Here is a 25,973-nt window from a genome sequence, read left to right on the forward strand (position 1 = left end):
CACCTGGCCGATCTTTTAAATTTTTAAATCAGCTCATGCCACTCCCTGCTTAAAATCCTCCAGGGGCTTCCCACTGTGCTTTGAATAAAACCCAAACAATGTACTGTGGTCTCCATAATCTAGCCCCTGCTTTCTTCACTGGACTCATCTCCTGCCCTTCTCTTTCACTAGACACAAGCCATGCTGAGCCCCGACTTTTAAAAAAATGTTTGAGTTCTTACCATGGCCAATATTTTATGCATTTTATGTGTGTTCTTACATAATCCTCCTAACAAGTAGGTACTATTATGATCTCCATTTTACAGGTGTGAAAACTGAGGCACAAACAAGCTAAGTAATTTCCCCACAGTCACATCATTAGTAGTTGGCAGAGCTGGGGTTCAACACACTAAAAAAGGCAAAGTGGGGTACAAGGGCATGGACTTTGGAGACAGGCCTAGGAACTCTGTTTACAGACTGTATATCCTTGCAGAGTCACTCCTTTTCCCCAGTTGTAAACAGGGGTAAAAATACTTACCTTGCAACGTTGTTGGGAGATTTAAAAATATTTGCACCTGGGTACAGTGGCTCACACCTGTAATCCCAGCACTTTGGGAGGCCGAGATGGGCAAATCACTTGAGCCCAGGAGTTTGAGACCAGCCTGGGCAACATGCCAAGATCCCTCTCTACAAAAAAATACGAAAATTAGCCGGCTGTGGTAGCATGCACCTGTAATCCCAGCTACTTGGGAGGCTGCGGTGGGAGGATAGCTTGAGGCCTCCCGAGGCTGCAGTGAGCTGAGATTGTGCCCCTGCACTCCAGCCTGGGCGAGAGAGCAAGACCCTGTCTTAAAATAAATAAATAAATAAATAAATAAATATTTGCAAAACACTTTCGCTCAGGAAATAATAAACAGGAATTCCTACCACAGCCTTTTATGCTATCAGCTTGCACACACAGACACAAAGTCAACATGTAGCAAACTGTTCAGGCTACCCAAACCAGATAAATGGCCCCAGGAAGACCAGGAACAGACTGTGATCATCTTTAAATATCCATATCCCAACTTGACCAAAGGAGGCCTCCGCAGAGGCAATTGAATAGTCTTCCGCAAAGGCTAGCTCATTTTAGTATAAGTGGGAGAGAAAGGGGGCAATCTGACCAGTGGTTTAAGGGCTGAGTTGGCCCAACAGAATTGACCAGGCCTTACCACAGGCTAATAACACCTGCCCTTGGCAAAACGAACGCCAGCTCGGGATTTCTGTAGCTTCAGCCAGCTTTGTCTTTTGTGATAGTGCCACCTAGCGAGGGTCCGGGGGCACTATCTACTCCTGGCAGCTGCCAGGACCACTGCGACAAGGTGTTAGCCATTTAGGCCTAGGAAGGGGAATGGGGTCCACCCGAGTCAGCACTCCTTCCATGACTCCGTAGAGGAAGCCCATGCTGTCCTTCCCCTAAGCTCGTCCAGACCCATGGGATCTGAAAAGCGCGAAAGGCCTGATATTGACTAACACTTGTACATAACACAGCAGTGATCTATTATCATTCCTCATTTTATGGTGTCCTCGCATCGAATCCCTCCCTGGGAATAGGAAAAACAGGCATCATCCTCATGAGAGCCATTGTACAGACGAGGAAACAGAGACTCGGCGGGAAAGTGGTTAACCCAAGGTCACAAAACGCCATAAAAGCCAGGGCTGGGACGAGAATCCACGCCTCTTGCATTCCGGGTTCCCGGCTCCTACCCCGACCACACACCCCAGTGTGAAGACACCGCATGCCCACCCCCCCACGGGGAGCAGAGGCTCCCGGATCCTGCGCTGAAGACCAGCATGTGGGCGCAGGATAAAGCCTGCACGGGGAAGACCGCACTTCTTTCTTTTCTGTCCATGGAGTACCGGGCACGCTCGCCACGGCTCGGGGGCGGGGGAAGCGGGGCCCGAGGCAGGAAACAGCGTCCTGCGCGGGTAGCCCCTGAGAGCACGCGGCGCCGAGTCACGTGAGAGGGGAGAACAGGCGAAGGGGCGTCGCGCGCAAGCACGCACGACGTACGCAAACACGCACTGAGGCGCTCACAGAGGCAAGCCCCAGGCCCCGGGTCACATGTGGAGGGTGGCAGGCGAGAACCAGGGGGCGGGAAAGACGGAGAGATCACGTGGAGGAGGCCAGAGGAGGGAAGTCACGTGAGGGGGACGGAGGCGGGGCCGCCCAGGAGGAGGAGGAGGAGGGGCGCGCGGCTTCCGGCGGCTGGGGGGGCCAGCGAGCGGAGGGGGGGGCCTGTCCCGGAGGTGGCGGCGGCGCCATCTTGGCGAAGGGGGGATCAGGAAGTGCGGACCGCGGCGGCGGCGGCGGCGGCGGAGCCCGGAGCGGAGGCCGGAGGCTCCCGGCCCGCCGGCCCCGGAGCGGAGCGGAGCGGAGGATGCAGCAGCCGCAGCCGCAGGGGCAGCAGCAGCCGGGGCCGGGGCAGCAGCTGGGGGGCCAGGGGGCGGCGCCGGGGGCCGGGGGAGGCCCAGGGGGGGGCCCGGGGCCGGGGCCCTGCCTGAGGCGAGAGCTGAAGCTGCTCGAGTCCATCTTCCACCGCGGCCACGAGCGCTTCCGCATTGCCAGCGCCTGCCTGGACGAGCTGAGCTGCGAGTTCCTGCTGGCTGGGGCCGGAGGGGCCGGGGCGGGGGCCGCGCCCGGACCGCATCTCCCCTCACGAGGGTCGGTGCCTGGGGATCCCGTCCGCATCCACTGCAACATCACGGTGAGGACCCCCTCGCGTGCGCCTCTGTGGGGGCCCCTTGTCAGGGACCCAGGATCACTCCATCCAGCTTTTTGCTCTCGAAGGACCTGGGAGGCCGAAGCCCCTCTCAGGGCTCAGCTGTTTCTCTCCAGGTTACATTTGTTTCTGCTGCTTGAGGTTATGCAGTGCACCCAGAATCTCTACCATTGACCCCTATAGCGAGGGACACCCCGACATATGGCGCCTAGACTACCCGTTTCCACGAACCCACCCACATCCTAAGGTTCATGATTTTGGCTCTTTTTGGCTACTCCTCCACAACTTTACCTTGCCACCTAGGAATGCGTCTTTCTTCCCCTCACTCTTATTTCAAGGTTTTAGGCCTCGGCACTGACCCTAACTGCAAAGACCTGGCCTGAAACTCTCTGCACATTTCAGTGATGCCCCCTTCTCATTAGTACCTCTGACTTAGGAGGTTGCCACCTGTGGGATCCCCGCCTAGGCATCCCTCATGCAGCCCCTCTTGCTCTCTCAACTTCACCAAGTGATAGTTTGCAATTCATTGACTCCTCTTCCTTCTCTCCTTTGGATTCTTTTTCTGGTATAACCTCTAACTCTCCTCTTTTTGCCTCAGCTGGTAGCAGTTCTGCCACTCCCCTCCCTGTTTCCTGTGGATATGTCCATTTGCCCTGGGTTGTTGCTTTTCCTGGTAATGGTAGTGATGTGATGTGCGAGGGCTACCCACATTTATTCTAAGCAGTAACAGTTGCATTTCTCCCCTGTGAGCGTCATTCCATCCTAGGCATACACCTTACAAGTCTCCTGCCTGGTCTACCCTCAGACATCCCTTGAACAGAGAATTGGCTTCTGCTAATTTGGGAATGTCTGGTACTGCATGCTATAGCACTTATATTGGTTGATGTTACCTGCTGTGATGGTATTCTCTCTACCGGAGCAGTAGCTGAAATGCTAGCAGACCTAATCGGAGTAGCCTGGGGAAAGGCAGAGTTGTGAATTCTCTGCTACTTGGGGGTCTGAATTCAACTTACTGGTGGTTTTTGTCCGTTTTCTCAATCAAACCAAGTTAAGGTTTGGTGAGGTAAAGCCTCAGTTTGGATTGATTGGTGCCCCACCAAAACTCATTTGTCCCATTTCTCTTTCATTTCCTTTCTTTTTTCCTGCTAGAAAGTTAAAATTGAAGGACTAGGAGTGGCTTAGTTAAGTGAAGACTTGGGCATCTTTGATAATTATTTTTTCTCCAGCATTGAGGATTAGAGTCATGGCAATGCTAAGATACCCAGTAGAGGTGGGTAAGGTTTCCCTGGCTTGTGTGGGAACCTCAAGAGTTAATTTTGTTCCTGAATTAAGCTTCTAATTCCTTAAGTGTAGGTTTGCCCCCATCCAGCTGCTCTGTTGCCAGAGGCCATTTACTGCTTTTGTCCCTGGCAGGAAGTTAAATTTAGGGGGTCCTCAGCTAGACTCCCCGTGGCTATAAAGGAGAATTGTCCTAAACTAGACCCCTTGGTTTGGGCAGAGAGGGAGTCTGGTCAGGCTGCATTTGGCACCGTGGCTCAGGAATGCTGGGAATGTCAGTAGCGTAGGCTTCTTTTCTACCAGCCTGCCATGTGGAGCCCTACAGCCCACGCCTGGACTGAAAAGGCGGCAGGTTCCCAAGGGAGGTAGGGAGAATTGGTCTTTAAGGGGCTCTTCTGAGAGTGGTGTGGGTAGATTTTTGCCAGTATCCTTTTACTCTTGGGTTCTGGAGATACAGTCTAGTTTTTATACTTCTTCCTTACTGAACTCTGCTTTTTTCACTTCAGTGTCATTGTGATGAGGTGATCCCTTCCTCAGCCGATTCTGGAGTTTGAAAAGCAAGCTTGGAGGACTGTTCTGGGTCCAGGGAGAACTTGAAGTCTAGAACTTGTATAGGCAGTGCAGGAGATGAGGAGTCCCCCTTCGCTGTTAGCCAAGTTTGGCTGTGCTAGGTTTCCTGGTTTGCACTCACGAGGAAAGAAAGAAAAGGTTCCAGTCTGCTTCTTGGAAAGGGTCCTCCCAGGGACTGTTTTTCTTCCAGTTTAGAATTTGTTGTGAAGCTGCTTGGTTAGATGCTGACCTGAGTTGGGCTTTTATGTGTGTGTAGGGGGTAAGGGGTGGGGGTGGGAAGCAAAGGGGCTAGAAGTCTTGGGGGGAAGAGGACAGGCAAAATCTGGCTTTTCCCAGTCACCCATTTTGATTGCTCTTGTTGCTCTTTTCTCTTCAGGAGTCATACCCTGCTGTGCCCCCCATCTGGTCGGTGGAGTCTGATGACCCTAACTTGGCTGCTGTCTTGGAGAGGCTGGTGGACATAAAGAAAGGGAATACTCTGGTGAGGGGGCCACAGGGTAGGGGTACATTTTGTTCCTATGAGGCCCATGCCACAAAGGCATCCTGTGAAAGGGATGTATACCATCCTGAATTAAGCTTCTATCCTGAAAAGTGGATGGTATACAGCTAAACATTTAGGGGACGACCTCTCAGGGGAGTTGCTTACTGAAGCCAGAGGGAGACCCCGCATCGGCCGTGGGATTGGTCCATCAGGAGACTCATTCCCACAGCCACATGGCCCATAACGCTTAGAGAACTAGTTATTGGTGTGGGGCCTGAACTAAGAGCTCATCCATGCACTTATCCAGATTGGAGTGGGGAAGGACTATTTGATGTCTCTGTGCTCTCCTACCTGTAGCTATTGCAGCATCTGAAGAGGATCATCTCCGACCTGTGTAAACTCTATAACCTCCCTCAGCATCCAGATGTGGAGATGCTGGATCAACCCTTGCCAGCAGAGCAGGTGAGCAGCTGAGGAGCCTCAGGCCCTGTTGTGCAGAGTTGCCCCACAGAGTACTCAGTAAATAATTGAGACAAATCTGCAGTAGTTTCTCTCCATCCCCACCGGTTCCCAAAAACATACACGTCTTATGACTCTCACCCTCGTTCTTCTCCAGATGGGAATCTTCTCTTGCTAAGTGGGGCACTGGTAGCTTCATCTCTGATATCAAAACTCACTTTCATGGGCAGCATCCCAAATGTTGAATGGGAGCGGGGGAATTTTTACCATTATCTTAGCAATAACAGTTGGTGGCCACTGGGGACCCAGGCCCCTTGTTGAGAACCAAGAATGCAATATCAGTCTAAAGAAGATCAAGTAAAGGAGGGGTTCTTAGGAAAATTAAACTAGGATTTGTGAGGTGGGTGACAGAGACAGCCATTTTGCTTTTCTTTTATTCTTTGGCAGTGATAGGCGAAAAATAATGGGCTGGTAGCAAAGCCATTCCCTGGGCTGTTGCTTCCACTCAGATCTGGCTGGTGGAGAGACTGGCAGCATTACAAGCAGGCGCACAGCTTCCAGACCTGGGGGCTCAGGGGAGTAGGTTGGAGGCTGCATTCTAGCAAGCCACTGGGGCTCTGATCTCCATCTTTCCCCTCCCCGCTGCAGTGCACACAGGAAGACGTGTCTTCAGAAGATGAAGATGAGGAGATGCCTGAGGTAGGCTTGCCCCCTGAGGTGGCATTGGCTGGAAGCTCTTGCAGTCAGCAGTATTGGTACCCATATCCAGAATTCCAGTCTAGAACTGGAGAGAGAAAAATGTCAAAGGAATTGATCACCCATATCCAGAACTCCAGTCTAGAACTGGAGAGAGAAAAATGTCAAAGGAATTGATCACCCATATCCAGAACTTCAGTCTAGAACTGGAGAGAAAAAAATATCAAAGGAATAAAGACAGATTTACTAACCCGGAGGAATAGCCAGTGTAGTAGAGGAGACAGGGCACCCATATCCAACCACTGAAGACAGGTGCAACGCAGTTCAAACCAAATACTGGGTAAGTTAATTTCAAATGGCTTTGGAGCCCAACAAACCTGTGTTTGCATCCTAGCTATCCTAATTGAGGAATTTTATGTAATCTCTCTAAGCTACAGTTTTCTTATCTATAAAGTAGGATTATAATACCTACTACATATGGTTGTCTTGAGATTAAATGAGGTGTTATATATAAAATGCTTCAGACGATACATGGTAAGTGCTAAACAATCTACCTGATATATTCTCTAAAAACTTACTTGTACAGAATATAAAATCATGGTTAGGAATTTGAGCTTTAGAGCTAGACAGAACTTGACTGAATCTTAGCTCTGCTAAGGGCTCTGTGACTTTGGGCATGATAATTGACCTCACTAGACTCAGCTTCCGCATCTGTAAAATGGATAATGATAGAATAATGAGTGGTGGTGGTAAGAATGAAATGAGCTAGTATGTGCGACACCTAGGACAGAATGTGGCATGTAATAAAACACTCAGTAGACATTACCTGCTGGTGTGATAATTAGGTATGTCCTGCCAGAAATGGGGAGATCACTCTGATTACTTTTGTTTCGTAGCATTAGATTAATATCTCAGGTTCTATAACGCTGTAAGGTTCTTGAGACTGGCAAAGGGTTGACGACATGAAATTTACTCCTCCCAGACAGTGGACAGCCCTCTGGGCCACACCCCCAACATCTGGCTGAGGGGTTGAACCCTAGATAGGGTCTCCTCCTCCCCTATGCTCAGTGAGCTAGCTGCTTGCTCACTTACAGCAGGATGAATAAGGGGCTAATTCTGTTCTTGACCTCTTCCATATATCTCTCTGGCAGTGGGTGCCTTTCTCTTTCCCATCTGGCAGTGGGTGTCTCTGCATACCTGATTCATGCCCTGCATTTGTAGTGAGGAGAGGAGATTTAATGATCCAGGTTTCGCCTTCAGGCTTGGAGCCCTGAGAACTCCCGGGTGCAATAGTCACCTGGTGAAACATGAGCTTTGAGTCACAGGGTCAGGCCCAAGTCATTTCTGCTAGGAATTAGGGAAGAGTTTCTGCTGCCAAGGGAGTTTTAGGAACAGTTGGAGCAGGGTCAGTCCAGGAAACGAGGGCTAAGTCCCTGCCTCGGTCTCAGCTGCAGCTCTGCTCGCTTCCTAAGTCCTTGCTGTAGCTTGAGAGCTGAAGAAGACATTTGCCTCATCCTTTAGATTGGAGGGAATGGGGCTGGAAATTGTTCTAAAAACAGGAAGCACATTGCGTTTATAAGACTGCTAGGTGGACTGCCTCACTTTAACTTTTGGCTCTTCGCCAAATGGAACTGGGAAGGTGATGGTCATTCTCTAACCTGTGTTGGTTTTTGTCCTTTTCCTTTCACTCCCACCCCACACCTCCCCCAGGACACAGAAGACTTGGATCACTATGAAATGAAAGAGGAAGAGCCGGCTGAGGGCAAGAAATCTGAAGATGATGGCATTGGAAAAGAAAACTTGGCCATCCTAGAGAAAATTAAAAAGAACCAGAGGCAAGATTACTTAAATGTACGTGCCTTCTAGAGAGAGGCTGGTGAAGGGGTTGGTGGGAAATGGCTGGGAAGTAGTAGGCCGTCGCATCTCAGTATGGAGAGCAGACTCCTTTTTTGTGCCTAATTCTTCCTTAAATCCTGGGCAAGCTGTCAGACTGTCCCTAAGGTCTAACGTGTGTTTACAAACCACACGACCAAGGAATGTTCCTGTCATCCATCCCTCACAGGGTGCAGTGTCTGGCTCGGTGCAGGCCACTGACCGGCTGATGAAGGAGCTCAGGGATATATACCGATCACAGAGTTTCAAAGGCGGTGAGTTTGCCCCAGAGAGGGGCCTGCACAAGAGTCACCCATAAAGAAGGGTATGGTGGCAAGGGGCCCAAGAGGTTCTGGGGTCCAGGAGTGCTTATGAACTTTTCAGGCCAAGAATGGAGCAGCTCAAGCCAGTGGCTTGGTTGCATGTCCATCTGTGGTGAACCTAGAGCTGTTGATCTTTTTCTCTCAGTCTGGGAAAGGGGTCTGCATCAGAGACCACTCACCACCTGGACCATCCTGCTAACACCTATCTTTTCCCTCCTTCCAGGAAACTATGCAGTCGAACTCGTGAATGACAGTCTGTATGATTGGAATGTCAAACTCCTCAAGTGAGTGGGGACTCTGGGATTGGAGAGGAAGTTGAGGAGGAGTGTGAGTGGGGCTACTGTGGTGGGATCTCCAGGGAAGCCCCATCCAGCATTTTCATTCAGGGTCCCGGAGCGGGTGTGGGCAGTGGTTTGGTGGTCTGCTGCCAGCCAGGGCAGGGGAGCCCTTATGAAGCTCCTGAGGTGGAACCAGGCATCTGAACCCAGGCTTGTTGCTTCTTAGAGTTGACCAGGACAGCGCTTTGCACAACGATCTCCAGATCCTCAAAGAGAAAGAAGGAGCCGACTTCATTCTACTTAACTTTTCCTTTAAAGTAAGGCTTTTCTTTTCCAGTCTCTCCTCTGGCCTAGGCTGCCCAGTCTGCCTGACAGTCCTGTGGAGGATGCTGGCCTCCCTCCCCTGATTGTCGTCTCTCTCTCTCTCAGGATAACTTTCCCTTTGACCCACCATTTGTCAGGGTTGTGTCTCCAGTCCTCTCTGGAGGGTGAGTGGCTGGCATGCGGAAGAGGGCATCTCCTCTGGCAGAGGGCGGGGAAGAGACTTGGAGCTTTTGTCAGGCACAGCTGACTAACCTTTCTCATGCAGGTATGTTCTGGGCGGAGGGGCCATCTGCATGGAACTTCTCACCAAACAGGTGAGCCTGTCTCTCCTCCTTGGCCAGGCCGGCCTGGGCGGGGATTGTCTGAGCTTTACAGCACACACCCCTGCGGGCTGGGTGATAGACATGATGTGGCACTTTCATTCTGCTGGGCTGGGTCTGCACCCACTGACCTAGACAGACAGGTGGTGGCAGTGCTGGGGGCAAAGGGCAAGGGCCCTCCTATAGACACAGCTGATTGCCCAGAGGACAAGCATGAGGCTTCTCTGGAAGCTCCATCCGGACCTGCTTGCCTTGTCCCTCCCTTCACCCAGGGCTGGAGCAGTGCCTACTCCATAGAGTCAGTGATCATGCAGATCAGTGCCACACTGGTGAAGGGGAAAGCACGAGTGCAGTTTGGAGCCAACAAAGTAAGGATCCTGGCCCTGGGGCCGGCGGGGCTGGGTGGAGCCAAGTACACTTGGGGCCACTAGCAGGCCAAGGCTGCCTTCTTTAGAGGAATGAGCATAAGGCCCCTGGGCTGGTGGCATTGGATGAGAGGGCCTAGGGTGCCCACAATGGAACAACTGTGCCTTGGCCCCTAGGGGCACCCCTAGGACTTTTGGGAGGTTGCGGGTCTGGAAAAGGAAGACTATGGGATTATGCCCCCAAGGGACCTCGCAGGTGGAGGGTACTTAGTGTTTTACTAGACCACAGTGCTGGGAGCTGGGACTCCGGGGTCTCTGGGTGACAGCCTGCAGAAGGTGAGGGGCAGTAAGGCCACAGCTAGCAATGGCCTGATCTGGTGGCTTCTTCTCCCCAGTCTCAGTACAGTCTGACAAGAGCACAGCAGTCCTACAAGTCCTTGGTGCAGATCCACGAAAAAAACGGTGAGGCTGGAGCCAGGACTGGAGATTCGGACACTTGCCACATCCAGGTTTTCACTTCCAGCCACAGAGCAAGAACCCCTTCTTTTGGTTTCTGATACTCAACCACCCATTATTAGCACAGCACCTGCCCCAGTTCTCCCAGGAGGGACTGGCGGTGGCCAACATTCAGAACCTCTTCCAGAAACACACCAAAATGATCATATCACCGATAAACTTGGTGCTACCCCCTTCTCAACCACCTTTTGAAAAAGCTCATCTAACTCTCCCATCATCTCAGGTTGGGCACATCATTCCCCTTTCTTTCTCATCTCCAGGTATGCAGGCTCTCAGCTTCCCATACACCTCTCCCCACATAGCATAGCCCTCCCCAATACCCTCTTACCTCTGACACTGGAGACATCTTCAGGGATTGGGGCAGGACAGGGAGGGTGGGCCTGAACCTCCACCTCACTGACCATTCCATTTCTTTGCAGGCTGGTACACACCCCCAAAGGAAGACGGCTAACCCTGGAGTATCACCCTTCCTCCCTCCCCAGGCACCACTGGACCAATTACCTTTGAATGCTGTATTTGGATCTCACGCTGCCTCTGTGGTTCCCTCCCTCATTTTTCCTGGACGTGATAGCTCTGCCTATTGCAGGACAATGATGGCTATTCTAAACGCTAAGGAAAAAAACAAACACAGAACTGTTTCAAGTACTCAAGACTGACTTACAGACCAACCAACCACCTTGCTGGAACCCTTGCTAGCAGGCATTCTTATAAAAGAAACTTTCGAGCCTCCTTATATTGCTGGAAACTCAGCTGTGCTCCAGACTAGAGCCTCCTTACCTATGCTATGGATTTTTAATTTATTTTCTCTTATTTCATGTACACTGCTTTTTTTGGTTACAGTGTATGATGGATGTGTATGAAAAAATGTATCTTTGGGAAAACAATTACAGTTTGTTAATTTGAAGATGCTGGTCTTGACTCATCTTTATTTTTATTCGCACATCCCACCCCATCCCCTGAACTACTTGGGAGGTGGGGAGGGGTACGAGTCCACTGTTGCTTTGGTAGAGATGAGAGGCTGCGTTTTGCTGCTAAAGCAAGAGAAACATGGAGCTGAAGCACACACCTGGTCCGTCCCTAGATTTCTCCTCAAGGCCTCTGGAGCAACCAGCACTTGCCCCCTTGGAATGCAGAGCCTGGCCTGCCAAACTACAATGTGGTAGGCTGAAACGATGGTGTTAATTCTTAGGACTACTTTTCTAGTCACTGATGTTTTCAAATTTCTAAGAAAAAGAAAATGAGGCTCAAGAGGCTGCTTCGTAGAATTCCTTTTGAATGAATTGAGTGGGGATGGGGATACAGTCTCCAAGTGTGTATGTGGTCTTTTCTGATCTCAGCTGTGTGGCTGCAACTCTTCGCTGTTCATTGGTTCCTCTCCTGGAAAGTGGCTTCTAACCAACACCGGATGGTGATCATTGGTAAGCTCTGCTCACCTCCCTCTCTTGCTTCATTTGGCTTTATCAAAAAGAACTGGCGTAGCTCTGAAGTTGTTTGGCTTGGGAAATTATGGATTCTTTCAAGCCACTCCCCCAAGGTGGGTCCTACTAGAAAGAGTTAGCATTTTAAGGGGGGTTGTTCTATACATCTGTGTCCTTACCCCAGGTTCAGGAACTGCCAGGGAGGGAAGATGAGGTGGGGAGTCTGTACTGAGATGGAACTGTCAGTGCTGTGTTGTATGTACTTGCTGTTGTAAAAGTTTGGGCATGACTTTGCATCTAGCGGGTGCTGCCTGCATCTCTTTGTCTGTAAGCTTGCTCTGGGATTCAGACAGCCTCTTAGGACCTACAATGCCAGCAGCTCTTCATTAAGAGTGAAATGACAGAGACCAAGGATGGCCAAGTGAAGACCCAAGTCTCAGAAAACCCAGACTAGGGACAACTGCCTGGGAACTGTAGGATGCTAAAGCAGTTCTGTAATGCTTTGAGACACAGCAATTTTCACATTGGCCATTCTTTCCCCTCCCCCACCCCTTTTCTTTTGAGGGACTTTTAATGTTTGCTGCTTTAGGTGGATGGAGAGTCCACCAGTCCCACTCAATGCTGCTCTAATTCTACCCACACCCACCTAATTAGGGGTGCTAATAAAACATATGCTGAGGTTGAGATAAAGACGGGACATAAGGGGAAAATTCATTCCATAGAGCTGAAATCTGGTTTTCAAGGCCTCTGTGGCTTTCTTCTGAACTTACCACCAGCCCTGGCTGGAATGTAGATTGTGTTTTTAGTAATGTGTACTGTGAGCTGTCTTCTGTATAATGTATTTTGTAATGTATTTTTCTCATCATCTACCAAAGGATGAAACAAATAAAATTATTTAAATAGTTTGGCTCTAATAGAATTATTCGAAGAAACAGTGGGGTTCATGTTCACTTGACATAGAGGGAAATGCCTGCCCCTCTGAGTTGCATAACACCAACTCTAAGAGAATCCTCCATTTTTCTTGCCAAACCCAGCACTCCCTTTTATGACCTTAAGTAAGTTTAGGGTTCTAATAAAGTACAAAGTATAAAAAAGAATCAAGGCCATATCATCATGAAACAATTTTCTTCTCTCCACTTAGAAGGCAAGGAGAAATGAAACTAACTCTTAGGTCGTTCCCCTACACTTCAAACAAACATGTATCTATATCCCAGGCAGGGTTTGCATGGCCCAGAGCCCACACTGGCAGGCTCTAAGCTCACTGCAGCAGTTTTTTTAGAGGGCACGGCAGGGCAGTGGAAGGGTGGCTGGAAAGAAGTATCAATCACTCCAAACTCATGAAACATGCCAACATTTATTTGCTCATTGGTTAAATATTCTCTACCTATTCTACATGGAATGCCAGGAAAACTAGCAGAGGGCTTCTCCATTATCCAGAATCTGTTAGGACCACTTATATCATGCTCTGGGGTGCAAAGAAAAGACACAAGAAAGACCATCCCAGCTGCCTCAGGCTTTCAGCCTAATGGTAGTTTCCTATGTTTGGTTCAAATGTTCATGCCAAGTTGGGGAACTGAAGACACATGACAAATGAGACTTCACTCTCTTTTGAGAGGGAAGCTGGGAGTAAAAGCAAAATGGAAATAAATCCTGGGCACAGTCTGGCCTTTTTCACCTCCCAGGCCTCAAGAGTGAAAGGGGTACGAGAAGACAGGGCAGGTGGCCTCTGGATCCGTGGCAAACAGGAGAGGGAACATGCTGAGGGAAGCCCCATTATTTAGACTCTTCAAACTTTAGGATGTGCGACTGAAAGAGAGAGACAAAGCCTTGGTGGGAAGGAAGGCCCACTGCAGCCAGTTCACCCAGCCCCTCAGATAACCAGTTCGTTTGATCTAAAAGAATGCCAGGTAAATATTGTGTCCAGGCCTAGGCAGCAGCCTGCTGCAGAGACCCTAAGGGCAGGAGTGGAGGGACAACAGCCAAGTTAGATGCAGGGGCAGTTACCTCCGAGTTCAAAGCACCAGTGATTTTCCCTTTGAGGATTCGATGGACAACCTCATACGAACTCAAAATGTCTGCAAAACAAGACACAACAACAAAACCTCAGTGGCATGGGGTTGGGCAGGAGGAGCAAAGGAGGGAAGCAAAAGGCGGGGGCTGCAGGGAAAGTGCTCTGGCTGCCAACCAGCTCCAACCAGCAAGTCTCTGCTAGTTCCTGCTAAATCCCTGCTGCCAGGATCAAATGAGATGATAAATGCTGAAAAGGTAGCATAGGGGGAGGGCAAAATAACAGCAGATAAAGGGAGGAGGCACTTGTTAAAATAATTACAGGGATCTGAGATTTTTAATGAGAAATTCTACTGGGGACAGAAAATCATGTTCACTGAACTCTGCTCTGAGAGTTCCGGCTGGATAGAAGAAGGTTGAAACCAGAGAGGGTTTCACCATGAGACGCAAGCACTCTTACATGCTGGAACCAGGCAGGGGGCTCATCAAAAACCCCCCTTTCCCCAGGATGTCGTCCCTCACGCAACTCCCACCATCCCACCAGAGTCCCCAAACTCTGGGACTGTTTGTATGTATGACACTGAATCACTAAGAGTCAGACCTAGGTTTCCTCCCCAGCTATGCCATTTTCTTGCTATTAAGTATGAGTTCATTCACTTTTCAGAGCCGTATTTTCCTCATCCATAAAGCGAGGAAAACTGACGCTTGTCTGACTTATCTCTGGGTTGGGGACTCTGGCCCTTCTGACAGGCTGGGAGCTGCACTTTGAAACAGGAAGCTCCTCTTCCCTGGGTCACTTGAAGAAGCTCCTGATGCCTGGCTATTCCCAGCCTGGGCAGCAGGGACCCTCTTCATGCAATGACCCAAGACAACCTCTGGGTGGTGCTCCCTGCCCACTGGGCACAAGCCCCACCAGCCTCCCAGGAAGCCTTGGCCCTGCACAATTGGGAGATGCCTTTCCATCTTTAAATATATATATAATATATCATATAATATGATATATATTATATGATATATCGTATAATATATGATATATATTATATGATATATCGTATAATATATGATATATATTATATGATATGATATATTGTATAATATATGATATATATTAAATGATATATATTGTATAATATATATGATATATTATATATATATATTATATATATATATTTTGGCCTGGTGCAGTGGCTCGCACCTGTAATCCCAAGACTTTGGGAGGCCAAGGCGGGCAGATCACGAGGTCAGGAGTTCAAGACCAGCCTGACCAACACAGTGAAACTCCATCGCTATTAAAAATAGAAAAATTAGCCAGGCGTGGTGGTGCATGCCTGTAATCCCAGCTACTCAGGAGGCCGAGGCAGGAGAATCGCTTGATCCCGGGAGGCGGAGGTTGCAGTGAGCTGAGATCGCGCCACTGCACTCCAGCCTGGGCGACAGAGCGAGACTCCATCCCAAGACTTAAGTTTGTCTGAGGGCCGGGCAGTGGCTCACACCTGTAATCCCAGCACTTTGGGAGGCCAAGGGGGGGCGGATCACGAGGTCAGGAGTTCGAGACCAGTCTGGCCAACATAGTGAAACCCTATCTCTACTAAAAAAAAAAAAAAAAAAAAAAAAAAATTAGCCAGGTGTGGTGGTATGTGCCTGTAATTGGGAGGCTGAGGCGGAAGAATTGTGTGAACCTGGGAGGCGGAGGTTGCAGTGAGCCGAGATTGCGCCTCTGCACTCCAGCCTGGGTGACAGAACGAGACTCCATCTCAAAAAAAAAAAAAGACTTAGTTTGTCTGTAAAATGTTTCCATCTCAGCTAAGTGCAGCAGCTTATGCCTGTCATCCCAGCACTTTGAGAGGCCAAGGTGGAAGGATCGCTTGAGCTCAGGAGTTTGAGGCTGCAATGAGTTATGATTATGCCACTGCACTCCAGCATGGGCAACAGAGTGAGAACCTGCCTTTGAAAAAAAATTTTTTTTAATAAAACTTTTCCATCTTACTTCCTGTGTATGTGTGTGTATGCTTCTTCACCTCCACTTCTCCTGACTGCCCCCTAAAACATTCTTTCATCCTTTTACATTTCACCTAACTTCGATCTTGAGAAGGGGCCTCTTCATTTCCACCTATGGAGAAACCCACAGCGGTCTGAGGCTAAATGAACCACATTAGGAGAGTGCAGTACTAAGTGCTGTGCTCTGGCCTCTAGCATTGGCATTCAAGTGCTAGTTTTCTTCTACAGCAGAATCCTTTTCCAGTGAAATCTGAAGCAACACACAAAGTATGTAAAACAGATGAAAGCTGAGCAGCTCTGGTGGAAGCAGGGGTGGGAAATCTGCCCTCTTCTCTCCCCTTCCAGAGAACTCAGCCTTTGGGCAGCATCTGAGGTCCCTCTTGGGATCTTGGGCTCCAGATCCCAGGCATGAAAACCAACACTTGAGAGGCAGCTTTGCCAGGGTCAGATGCTGAAAACTGGGGTTGGGTGGAAAGAGAGACTGAAGCACCTTGGCCGCCCACTATGCTGTTTCCCGCTCAAGTCCCAGAAGCAACCATGGCTTCTCCTGTCCCTGAAACCCTCAGGAGGAAGGTAGATGTCTCACCTTTCTCCAGCATGAATGGCTGAGTCAGGGGTGGGATGGTCCAGAAGTCGTCACTGTCTAGGCTGCGCAGAGACTGCACAGGGATGGTGGCCAACTGTCCAAAATCAATGAACATGACCACAGCCCAGGTGTCCACCCTGTCCAGCACCCAACACCTGGCAGAGGAAAGAAGAAAGACAGAGGAAAATCATTCTGCCTAGTACCTGCACAGCAGTCCTCAACAAAGCGGATGTGAAAGTGGAGGTAGGAGGGAGGAAGAGCGAGTTTGCTCTGTTTCTCCGCAATCCTTGAGTGAGGAAATAATGATAAAGATGATTTTGAGAGAAGAAGCCACAGGGAAAAAAAACAGAGCCCAAACAAAGAGAATGCAAGAAGGGAGCATTTTCCCTGCACGTCTCTCTCATAGCCTCTACCCCTGCCCAGGCACACACCTGTTCCAAGCGTGTCCATAATCCCCCAGGTGGTACTCTGCCAGACAGCGAGTCCCGCGCTTAACGGCGGAGCCCTCCAGGTAAGGCTGCTGCTCCTCCGCCTGAGCCAGGGTGCTAAACAGCGCCTGCATGTTCTGGTGCAGAGCCTGTGGGGTGCAAAATGCAACGGCCCCACTGCCTGCACTGCATTACAAATCTGCCTCTGTAGATGTCACCTGTTACATTAGAACCACTAATCTGTCCCAAGGCCATCAGGTACGAGGTGGGAGAGAGAATGAGACTGAACCCGGGGATCAGACTGTAGTTACCCTGCATCTCCACCACTGACTGGCCCCGTCACCATGCCCACCCTAGGGAGGCCACGCAGGAAGGCACAGGAGCCTGAGGGGGCCAACAACCAGTCCATACCTCAGTGATGTGCATGGCCCAGAAAAACGGGGTCTTCGGGACGATACTGGTCACCAGCAGCCCTGCCTCCCCACGGACGCTGTGAATGAGTGCCAGCCAGCTCAGGTCTCGGAAGCATTCCCTCAGGAGCAGCACCAGGAAGGACCCTCTGCGGGAAGAGCAAGGGGAGCAAGGAAAGGAACGACTGGACCAACGCCTGTCCTGCAGGAGGCTGAACTGCCTGGGGGATGAGTCCCCTAAGCAGAAGGGCTGTGCCCACCCCCTCTAGGTTGGGAGCTAAAGCCAGTTCCCAAGTAATCCCAGTCCACGGCAGAGGAAAGGAAGGGCCATTCTGGGGGCGTAGGGGCTGAAGAGTTCAGGAAAAGGAAGCAGCAGAGGGAAACAAAAACACATTGAGAAACTCCGAGAGAGGTGGACAAAAGTCCTCAATGGGTAGATTTGGGGCCTCCTAAGTGATTCACGAGCCTCTAAATGATGCAGGTGTGGACTGTCCACCAAGCAGGATATGCCTTCCATCCCAAAGCTGCTCCTCCCCTGCGTCTACGCACATTCCAAATGTCACCCTGCTGCTCCACAAACTCAATCACCTGCCTAAACCACACGTGGCTAGTGACAAAAACAAAGCCACAGACCCTACAGCATTTCAAGTCAAACTGAGTATTCTGGCACTCCTGACATTAACAACAGTATCCGCTGTTAAAGCAAAGCAGGGGACATGGTGGGCATAATGATCTCATGGCATCCAGGGCAGGGGACGGTTACAGGCCTTTGCTGTACATAAGTGGAAGCTGATTTTATTATTTTGTTTTATTTATTTATTTATTTATTTTGAGATAGAGTCTCACTCTGTCGCTCAGGCTGGACTGCAGTGGCACAATCTCGGCTCACTGCAACCTCTACCTCCTGGGTTCAAGCGATTCTCCTGCCTCAGCCTCTCGAGTAGCTGGGACTACAGATGCCCACCACCATGCCCGGCTAATTCTTGTATTTTTAGTAGAGATGGGGTTTCGCCATGTTGGCCAGGCTGGTCTTGAACTCCTGACCTCAAATGATCCACCCACTTTGGCCTTCCAAAGCGCTGGGATTACAGGCATGAGCCACTGCGCCCGGCTGGGAAGCTGATTTTCTAAGTCAGTGTGGGTCACAGCCTTACAGCCTGGGTGTGACACAGGAGTTCCCAAAAACTATCCCCCACCCCAGTACTATCTTTGTCCCCACTCTCTGGGGGACAGAGGATGTCTGTAATTGCCATTTGCCCTGGTGGTCTTTCTATACGTTGCTCACCTCATTTCCAAGGGGACTGCAAAGACGGCTGCCCTCAGTTTCTCTGTCTCACACAGGTCAACAGGAGCTTTAGGAGCGAGCTGTATAATAGCTAGAAAGCAGAAGACTAAGTCCCGGAGGCACCAGAACTACCCAGAGAGGAATTGCTCCCCTAACCCAAAAGAGACCTTGGCCCTGCCCTCCAAGGAAGCATAAAATGGACCAAGAAGCTGCACCCCCCCCCCCAACTTCTCAGTCTCTAGATTCTCATCTGGGTGGGAAGGGTCAGTCGGATAATATTCTTTAATTAAGAAAGCATCCTAGGGCTGGGTATGGTGGCTTGCACCTGTAATCCCAGCACTTTGGGAGGCTGAGGTGGAAGGATCACTTAAGGCAAGGAGTTTAAGACCAGCCTAGGCAACATAGCAAGACTCCATCTCACAAAAAATTTTAACAATTAGCCAGGCATGGTGATGCACACCTATAGTCCTAGCTACTGTGGAGGCTGAGGAGGGAGGATGGCTTGAGCCCAGGAGTTTGAGGCTGCAGTGAGCTATGACCATGCCACTGCACTATAACCTGGGTGACAGAGGGAGATCTTGTCTCAAAGAAAAAATGCAAGCAAGCAAGCATCCTAGAGGAAGAAAGGGAAAAGGGAAATTTATACACTAAGGGTCATCAGGGGACTGAGCTGGAAGGGAGGCTGCAGAAGGGGCTGGAAGAGGTCCATTAGGAGCTGCAAAGCCACATCCTGGGAACGGATGGCAGTGCAGAATCTCACCGGCGGTTTTGCCAAATCCTTCACCAGAAGCCTTCTCCAACACCTGGGAAGAAAAATGAAAGGTCTCACTCAGCCATGGTGGCATTTGTTTTATTGATTTCTATGTTGAATCACTCCAGGTAGACCGGGAGACAGAGCATTGGCAGCCCCTGTTCTGACTCCAACTTTAGAGCTGACTTCTGAGACATCCATCCACCTTCTCCATCCTCACGGCATCCTGAGCCAACCCAAAGAAAAGACAATCAGAAGCAGGGAAGGCAGGGAGCAGGGCTGCTGCCAGGCAGCACTCATCCGGAGTTACAGTCACAGAACGAGCTGCCCAGCAGCCTTCCCCAGACAGCAGCAGAAAGCACCACCAGGACGCTTAGCCTGGTGCCCTGCTGGCACTGCCTGCAGGGAGGAAAAGAAGAGGTAGCAGTCACACTGATGCAGGGCTGGGTGGCGACAGAAAGGCCTGGGTGCCCTGCCACTCCCCACAGCCTTGCAGCCCCCAACCCACGCTGGTCTCCCTCTCTCCACTGTTCTCACCTGAAAAACCCCCAACCCTGGGGAAACCCAAGTATCTATCCCCCTGCCCACTGCCCTGCATCCAGGCCTTTCCATCCTACTACCACCGCCACCCACGCGCCTTGACTTTCCTTCTCTCCAAAGGACCTCACGTCCTCTCCTTTCTTCAAAACGCCCACAAACCCCGCCCATTAACTTGCCTCTTCATCAGAGGGCAAACAGAAAGCAATGAGACAGGACGCCCTCTTCTCCCCACCCCCACCACCAACCCCTCTCGCGCTCCTGCCCTCCCCACCATCCCTCCCCTGCATGGACCTGCTCCCTCCCGCTCTGGCTCAAGCCCTCACCCTGCAGACCCACCCTGCTGCTCCTCCAGCACTGTCTCCCTCCTGTGTGAGCCTTTTCCACAGGAAACAAGCAGGCTCTGACACCCATTTGGAAAGACCCTGACTGACCTCACAGCTCCTCCAATTCCTGCTTCTGTGCTCCTCTCACTGCAACTCCACAGTTTCACAGTCTCTGTGCAACAGTTTACCTCCACACTCACGTCTCCTCTCAGGCTTCCCTGAAATGGCCCTGCACAAAGTCAGCACGAACTGTCAGGCTGCCAAATCCAACGGTCACTTCCCTGTTCTGAATCCACCTGCAGTATTCTCTCTGCTCCCTCTTTGCAGAAACGCATCTCTTGGCATCACATGTATCTGGTTCTCCTTCTCTTTCCCTGGCTGGCCTTCCCAGTTCAACTGCTCAACACTGGCACATCCCAGGACTTGTCCTCTCCCCATCCACCTTCTCTCCAAGGCCATCTCCAGTGCAACGGTTTTAGGTATGAACAATGTACCACGGACTCTCAAAGCTGCAGCCCCAGCCCTCATCATTCTCTGGAATTCCACTCACATGTGATGTCCACTTGACAGGACAGTGAAGAGGTACACAGACTTAGCATGTCTGCAACAGAACCGCCCAAGGAGCCTGCAATCACGAACAAATAAAGCAGACCCTCCCCAGCCTAGCTTTCTCCGTTTGAGTGAACGGCATCTTTTTTTCTTTTTTTTTTTGGAGAGATGGGGTTTCACCATGTTGCCCAGGCTGGTCTTGAACTCCTGGGCTCAAGCGATCCGCCTGCCTCAGCCTTCCAGAGTGCTGGGATTCCAGGCATGAGCCACTGTGCTCAGCCTACCGCATCACTATCTACAGAGCAGTTCACCCAAGTTCTCTCTCCCAAGTTCCCTCCGTCAAATTCATCAGCAAGCCAAGCTACCGCCTCCTCCAAGACACACCCGAGGCCATGAGCATTTTTCTCTGTGTCCATACCCACCACCGCAGTACTCGCCATCTCTTACCACAATAACAGCGACAGCAAACAGGGAGCTCTGCTGCGGCACCTGCCCCCACAGTCCAATCACCTGAGGACTGTGATCCTTTTCAAACAAAAAGTAGATCACATGACATCACTGGTTAAAATCTTCCAACATCTCCCCGTCATGCTTACAAATAAAACCCGAAGTCTAGGCCGGGCGCGGTGGCTCACGCTTGTAATCCCAGCACTTTGGGAGGCTGAGGCGGGCGGATCACGAGGTCAGGAGATCGAGACCACGGTGAAACCCCGTCTCTACTAAAAATACAAAAAATTAGCCGGGCGTGGTGGCGGGCGCCTGTAGTCCCAGCTACTCGGAGAGGCTGAGGCAGGAGAATGGCGTGAACCCGGGAGGCGGAGCTTGTAGTGAGCTGAGATCGTGCCACTGCACTCCAGCCTGGGTGACAGAGCAAGACTCCGTCTCAAAAAAAAAAAAAAAAAAATCCTGAAGTCTTGACCTTGGCTCTCAAGGCTGTACCAATGGATGCCCCTTCCCAGTGACCTCTCCGCCTACTCCCCTCCCCTTCACCCACCAGGCTCATACCTTGGGCCACTTGCAGGCCTCCCTCTGCCTGGAAGGTTCTTAGTCTGGTCTTCCAAGTGGCTGGCTCTGAGCTGGCATTCAGATCTCAGTAGAGATGTCACTACCCCACAAAAGGGGCCCCCCAAGAACCATCTAAAGAAGTGACCTCTCACTCTTCATCACATCATCATATTTTAGTTCTCCGGCTGCTACTCATTATCTGGTATTTTCTTGTCTCTTTTACCACTGGAATGTAAACATCACAAGAACAAGAATGACAAGTGTCTTCCAACAATTACCTTGACCATGGAGGTAACACCAGGGCCTAAGAAATGCCTGGTGCATATTAAGCTCTCAGTAAATACGTGCTGAATGAAAGAATCAAATAAGAAATGACCTACGGGCTGGGTACTGCAGCTCACGCCTGTAATCCCAGCACTTTGGGAGGCCTAGGTGGGCAGATCACATGAGGCCAGAAGTTCGAGACCAGCCTGACCAGCCTGGCTAACATAGCAAAACTGTCTCTACTAAAAATACAAAAAATTAGCTGGCCGTGGTGGCGGGTGCCTGTAATCCCAGCTACCCGGGAGGCTGAGACAGGAGAATTGCTTGAACCCAGGAGGCGGAGGTTGCAGCGAGCCGAGATTGTGCCATTGCACTCCAGCCTGGGTGACAAAATAAGACTCTGTTTAAAAAAAAGAAAAAAGAAAAGAGAGACAAGAAAGAAAGAAACGACCTAGGGCAAATTCTTCACTCTCTAAATCTTGGTTTCCTCTTCCACACCAGGAATCCCACCTGTCTTGATGTGAGGATTTAGTTGGGCTCAGGACAATGACATGCAGTTGGTACTAAGAAACAGAAGCAGCACAACACAGCAGTTACAAGTGCGGATTCAAGAGTCAGGCTGTCTGGACCCCAATCCTGGTGGGGAGATTGGCTGCTTAAGTCTGGGTGAGTTACTTGGTGTTCACATCTGCGGAACGGGATAGTTAACAGCACCTACTGCTGTAATTAAATGAGTTCATACAGTAAAACAATTACAGAGTGAGTCCTCAGTGCAAGTTAACTACTGCTGTCAATCAATGAGACCCAAATTGATCCTTTCCTCACTAAACCAACCACGTTCTGCCTCTCTTCTTTACCCATAACAAAGCCAAGCCACGGTGCTAAAAATTGGTCCCCTGTAGGCAAACACATAAGGTGCCTTTTTATTCAGAATCTCCTAAGGCAGTTTTTTTTGTTGTTTTTTTTTTGAGATGGAGACTCGCTCTGTTGCCCAGGCTGGAGTGCAGTGGCGTGATCTCGGCTCACTGCAAGCTCCGCCTCCCAGGTTCATACCATTCTCCTGCCTCAGCCTCCCGAGTAGCTGGGACTACAGGTGCCCACCACCATACCCGGCTAATTTTTTGTATTTTTAGTAGAGATGGGGTTTCACCATGTTAGCTAGGATGGTCTCGATCTCCTGTTCTCGTGATCCGCCCGCCTTGGCCTCCCAAAGTGCTAGGATTACAGGCGTGAGCCACCGTGCCTGGCCTTTTTTTTTTTTTTGAGATAGAGTTTCGCTCTTGTTGCCCAGGCTGGAGTGCAATGGCACGATCTCAGCTCACCGCAACCTCTACCTCCCAGGTTCAAGCAATTCTCCTATCTCAGCCTCCTGAGTAGCTGGGATTACAGGCATGCGCCACCATACCCAGCTAATTTTTTGTGTATTTAGTAGAGACGGGGGTTTCTCCTTGGTGGTCAGGCTGGTCTCGAACTCCTGACCTCAGGTGATCTGCCCACCTTGGCCTCCCAAAGTGCTGGGATTACAGGCGTGAGCCACCGTGCCTGGCCTCTCCTAAGGCAGTTCTAAATACCAACCCCACAAACCAATTATCACTAGCGATTTCAAGCTAAAAATGATTATTAATACAGAAGCACTTCACATCATTTTTGGTCTAATTATTATTCCCTAATGATTTAAGTGATAAATATAACAAACCCGTTCTGACAGTTTGTAAAATTAAGTTCCAGAGGAAAATCTACATAATTATCATCCAACAGCCACAGCAGGCACGTCACCTAAACACAGACCTCCAATTTCCGATGTGTCTGTAATACAAAGGTGGCCACATGGAAGCCACAGAGATCAAGGCAGCACCTCAATAGCTGCAAGAGCAGCTAATTTTAATTAAGTTCCATTGTTGCTATAAGCATGGTCACCCTCATGCCCAGATCAATCAACAGCTGTTAATTATCCCTTTACTTTGTTCTGGGACATTTCTACCAGGTGGTCAAGTGTTCTAAGAGGTGTGCCTGCTCCAGAGTGATGCTGGGGAGTCCGTGCAGTGGGAGAGGAGAAACAAAAATACAAAGGTTGGTGGCCAGAAGGCTTGGAGGTGGGACCATCCTTCCAGTCCCCTCCACACACCAGGGAGAAGTTCTTGTGTACACTCAGCAGGGTACAGCCTCATGACACCCAGAACACAGGCAGCTTCCCAACCTGCAGCCTCCAAGTCTGCTCGCTGCCACAACCCTGGGCCATCACTCTTTAAGCGCTGTCTACTCCCACCCTCACCTCCACCAACCTGGGGAATTGCACCTGGGAACACCTGAGAGACCCATCCTGGTGGAAATTTCGCATGTGCAGCTTTAACCTCAACTGCTTCCCTCTCATTCTTTAATCACTTGCACTTCTATGTGCCACACACAAAAAGGCAAAGATGAAAGACAAAGACCTTTGCGTGGGCTCCTCAGGGAGCCCCCCTTTAGTCACCCACAAATATAAAACGCCACCACAAAGCTCACGTTCTGGTGGGGGCAGAAGACACTAAATAAGTATACAAAGAGGAATAATGTCTTTGGCTGGCAGTAAGAGGGATGAAGAGACACAAGTCAGAGAGAGGGGATGAAGGGCGCCAGGGCTGGGGTGCTGTCTCATGGAAAGTCCTCCTGAGGTGGTGACTGCTGAGCGGAGCCCGGAATGAAGGAAGACAGCAAACCCTATAGACACGTGGGAGAAGAGCCTTCTGGGCTGACAACAGTAGGTCCAGAGGCCCTAAGGTGGGGATGCACTTGGCTTGTTTGGGGGGTGGCCCCAGGGCTGGTGTGACAAGATATTTTCATCTCTTCCCTGGACTGCCAGAAACAGGTCTTCCTGCCTCCATTCTGGCCTCCTCCAGTGGGTTCTAGAGGGTCCCTTTAAAAGTTAAATCTAGGTGCAAGGACGAATAAATGGTGGCACATGATACAACAGAATATCACTCAGCAATAAAAAAAGAACTGCTGATGATGCAACCACATGGATGCATCTCAATAACATTCCACTGAATGAAAGAAGCCAGACACAAAGAAGCACGCACAGCCTGATGCCATTTACAGGACACGCTGGAAAAGCTCCATCTCATCGAAGGGATGGACAACAGCTGAGGGCTGCTGGGGGCCCTGAAGGGGGAATCTTTTGGGCGACTGAAATGTTCTCTATCTTGATTGTGACAGTGGTTACATGCTGCACGCACTGGTCAAAATTCATCAAGCTGTACACTTAAATGGGTTCACTTTAAGTAAATTATACTTCAGTAAGTATATTGAATACTTCAACAAAGTTGATTTTCTATCAACTTTGTGATATGGGTTCTATCTGGCTATGTCACCCCGTGCTCAAAGCCTCCAGTGTTCTCATTATTATGTGACTGCAAATCCTATTGAATCAAGTTATGTGTTATTTTTATTCTTAAGCAACTTTTTTCTTTTAAGATGGAGTTTCGCTCTTGTTGTCCTGGCTGGAGTGCAACAGCACAATCTCAGCTCACCGCAACCTCTGCCTCCCAAGTTCAAGCAATTCTCCTGCCTCACCCTTCTGAGTAGCTAGGATTACAGGCATGTGCCACCACGCCCAGCTAATTTTTGTATTTTTAGTAAAGACGGGGTTTCACCATGTTGGCCCGGCTGGTCTTGAACACCTGACCTCGTGATCCACCCGCCTCGGCCTCCCAAAGTGCTGGGATTACAGGCGTGAGCCACCGCACCTGGCCTGCAACCTTTTCTTAGGCATTAGCTGCTGCTTTTTCCCCAGTCCATTTACTTGGATTTCCTTGAATCTTTGGCTAAGTTTTCCTATAACCTCCAGTGGCTCTTCATAATACCGCTCCTCTCAATTTTACATTTTTCTTCCTGCCAACGTCACCCCTGGAGTCTCACCCTGTCCTGCTCTGCTCTGGACTGCCTGCTGCACAGCGACTGTTCCAGGACTGCCTTTGGCCAATCTGGGAAGCCTCTCATCTCTCTCCTCTTGGATCTGGGTTGGATACCAGATCCTGTCTTGTTTTGGCTTACTGATTCATTTTTGTTGGAACACACTCTTTCGTAGCTTTCTGAGAACAGGTACATGGGGCACACATTTTTTGAGACCCTATCTTTCTGAGCAAGTCTTTTTCTACCTTTTTTTCAAAGTGACAGTGTCTTATTTTGTTACCCAGGCTGGAGTGCTGGC

At 50.1% G+C, this 25,973-nt stretch overlaps 2 protein-coding genes across 9 annotated transcripts in view; one reads left to right on the forward strand and one right to left on the reverse strand.

The window, feature by feature from the left end:
* The first annotated feature begins 2,272 nt into the window (after positions 1-2,272).
* On the forward strand, positions 2,273-11,127 carry UBE2Q1 (ubiquitin conjugating enzyme E2 Q1). Its single transcript, XM_032154430.2, has 13 exons — positions 2,273-2,726; positions 4,966-5,070; positions 5,428-5,532; positions 6,178-6,228; positions 7,936-8,076; positions 8,288-8,372; positions 8,644-8,704; positions 8,925-9,015; positions 9,128-9,186; positions 9,288-9,336; positions 9,615-9,710; positions 10,103-10,169; positions 10,643-11,127. The coding sequence occupies exons 1-13, from the start codon at positions 2,400-2,402 to the stop codon at positions 10,672-10,674; spliced, it is 1,269 nt and encodes a 422-aa protein (XP_032010321.1). The 5' UTR covers positions 2,273-2,399; the 3' UTR covers positions 10,675-11,127.
* Positions 11,128-12,976: 1,849 nt separating this feature from the next.
* The window catches only part of TDRD10 (tudor domain containing 10), a 43,976-nt gene continuing 30,979 nt past the window's right edge, over positions 12,977-25,973 (reverse strand). For 7 of the 8 annotated variants that reach the window (XM_058439237.1, XM_032154431.2, XM_058439235.1 and 4 more), the window contains 6 exons: positions 19,116-19,158; positions 18,356-18,446; positions 17,072-17,219; positions 16,664-16,809; positions 16,233-16,387; positions 13,568-13,716 (listed from right to left, as the gene is read on the reverse strand). In XM_058439237.1, the coding sequence (XP_058295220.1) occupies positions 13,568-13,716; positions 16,233-16,387; positions 16,664-16,809; positions 17,072-17,219; positions 18,356-18,446; positions 19,116-19,158 (732 nt within the window). Of the gene's footprint in view, positions 13,448-13,567; positions 13,717-16,232; positions 16,388-16,663; positions 16,810-17,071; positions 17,220-18,355; positions 18,447-19,115; positions 19,159-25,973 lie in introns of those variants that run through there. The other variant, XM_058439233.1, reaches the window with a different exon arrangement.

This window comes from Hylobates moloch, unplaced genomic scaffold, assembly GCF_009828535.3.
Source record: "Hylobates moloch isolate HMO894 unplaced genomic scaffold, HMol_V3 SCAFFOLD_5, whole genome shotgun sequence".
NCBI lineage: Eukaryota > Metazoa > Chordata > Mammalia > Primates > Hylobatidae > Hylobates > Hylobates moloch.

What these genes read in the sequence shown, in the direction of transcription:
- UBE2Q1 (XM_032154430.2), top strand. Translation starts at nt 2,400, where the DNA reads ATGCAGCAGCCGCAGCCGCAGGGGCAGCAGCAGCCGGGGCCGGGGCAG. An exon ending in TGGAACTTCTCACCAAACAG is followed by an intron (nt 9,337 to 9,614) that starts GTGAGCCTGTCT and finishes CCCTTCACCCAG; the next exon opens with GGCTGGAGCAGTGCCTACTC. An exon ending in TGCAGTTTGGAGCCAACAAA is followed by an intron (nt 9,711 to 10,102) that starts GTAAGGATCCTG and finishes TCTTCTCCCCAG; the next exon opens with TCTCAGTACAGTCTGACAAG.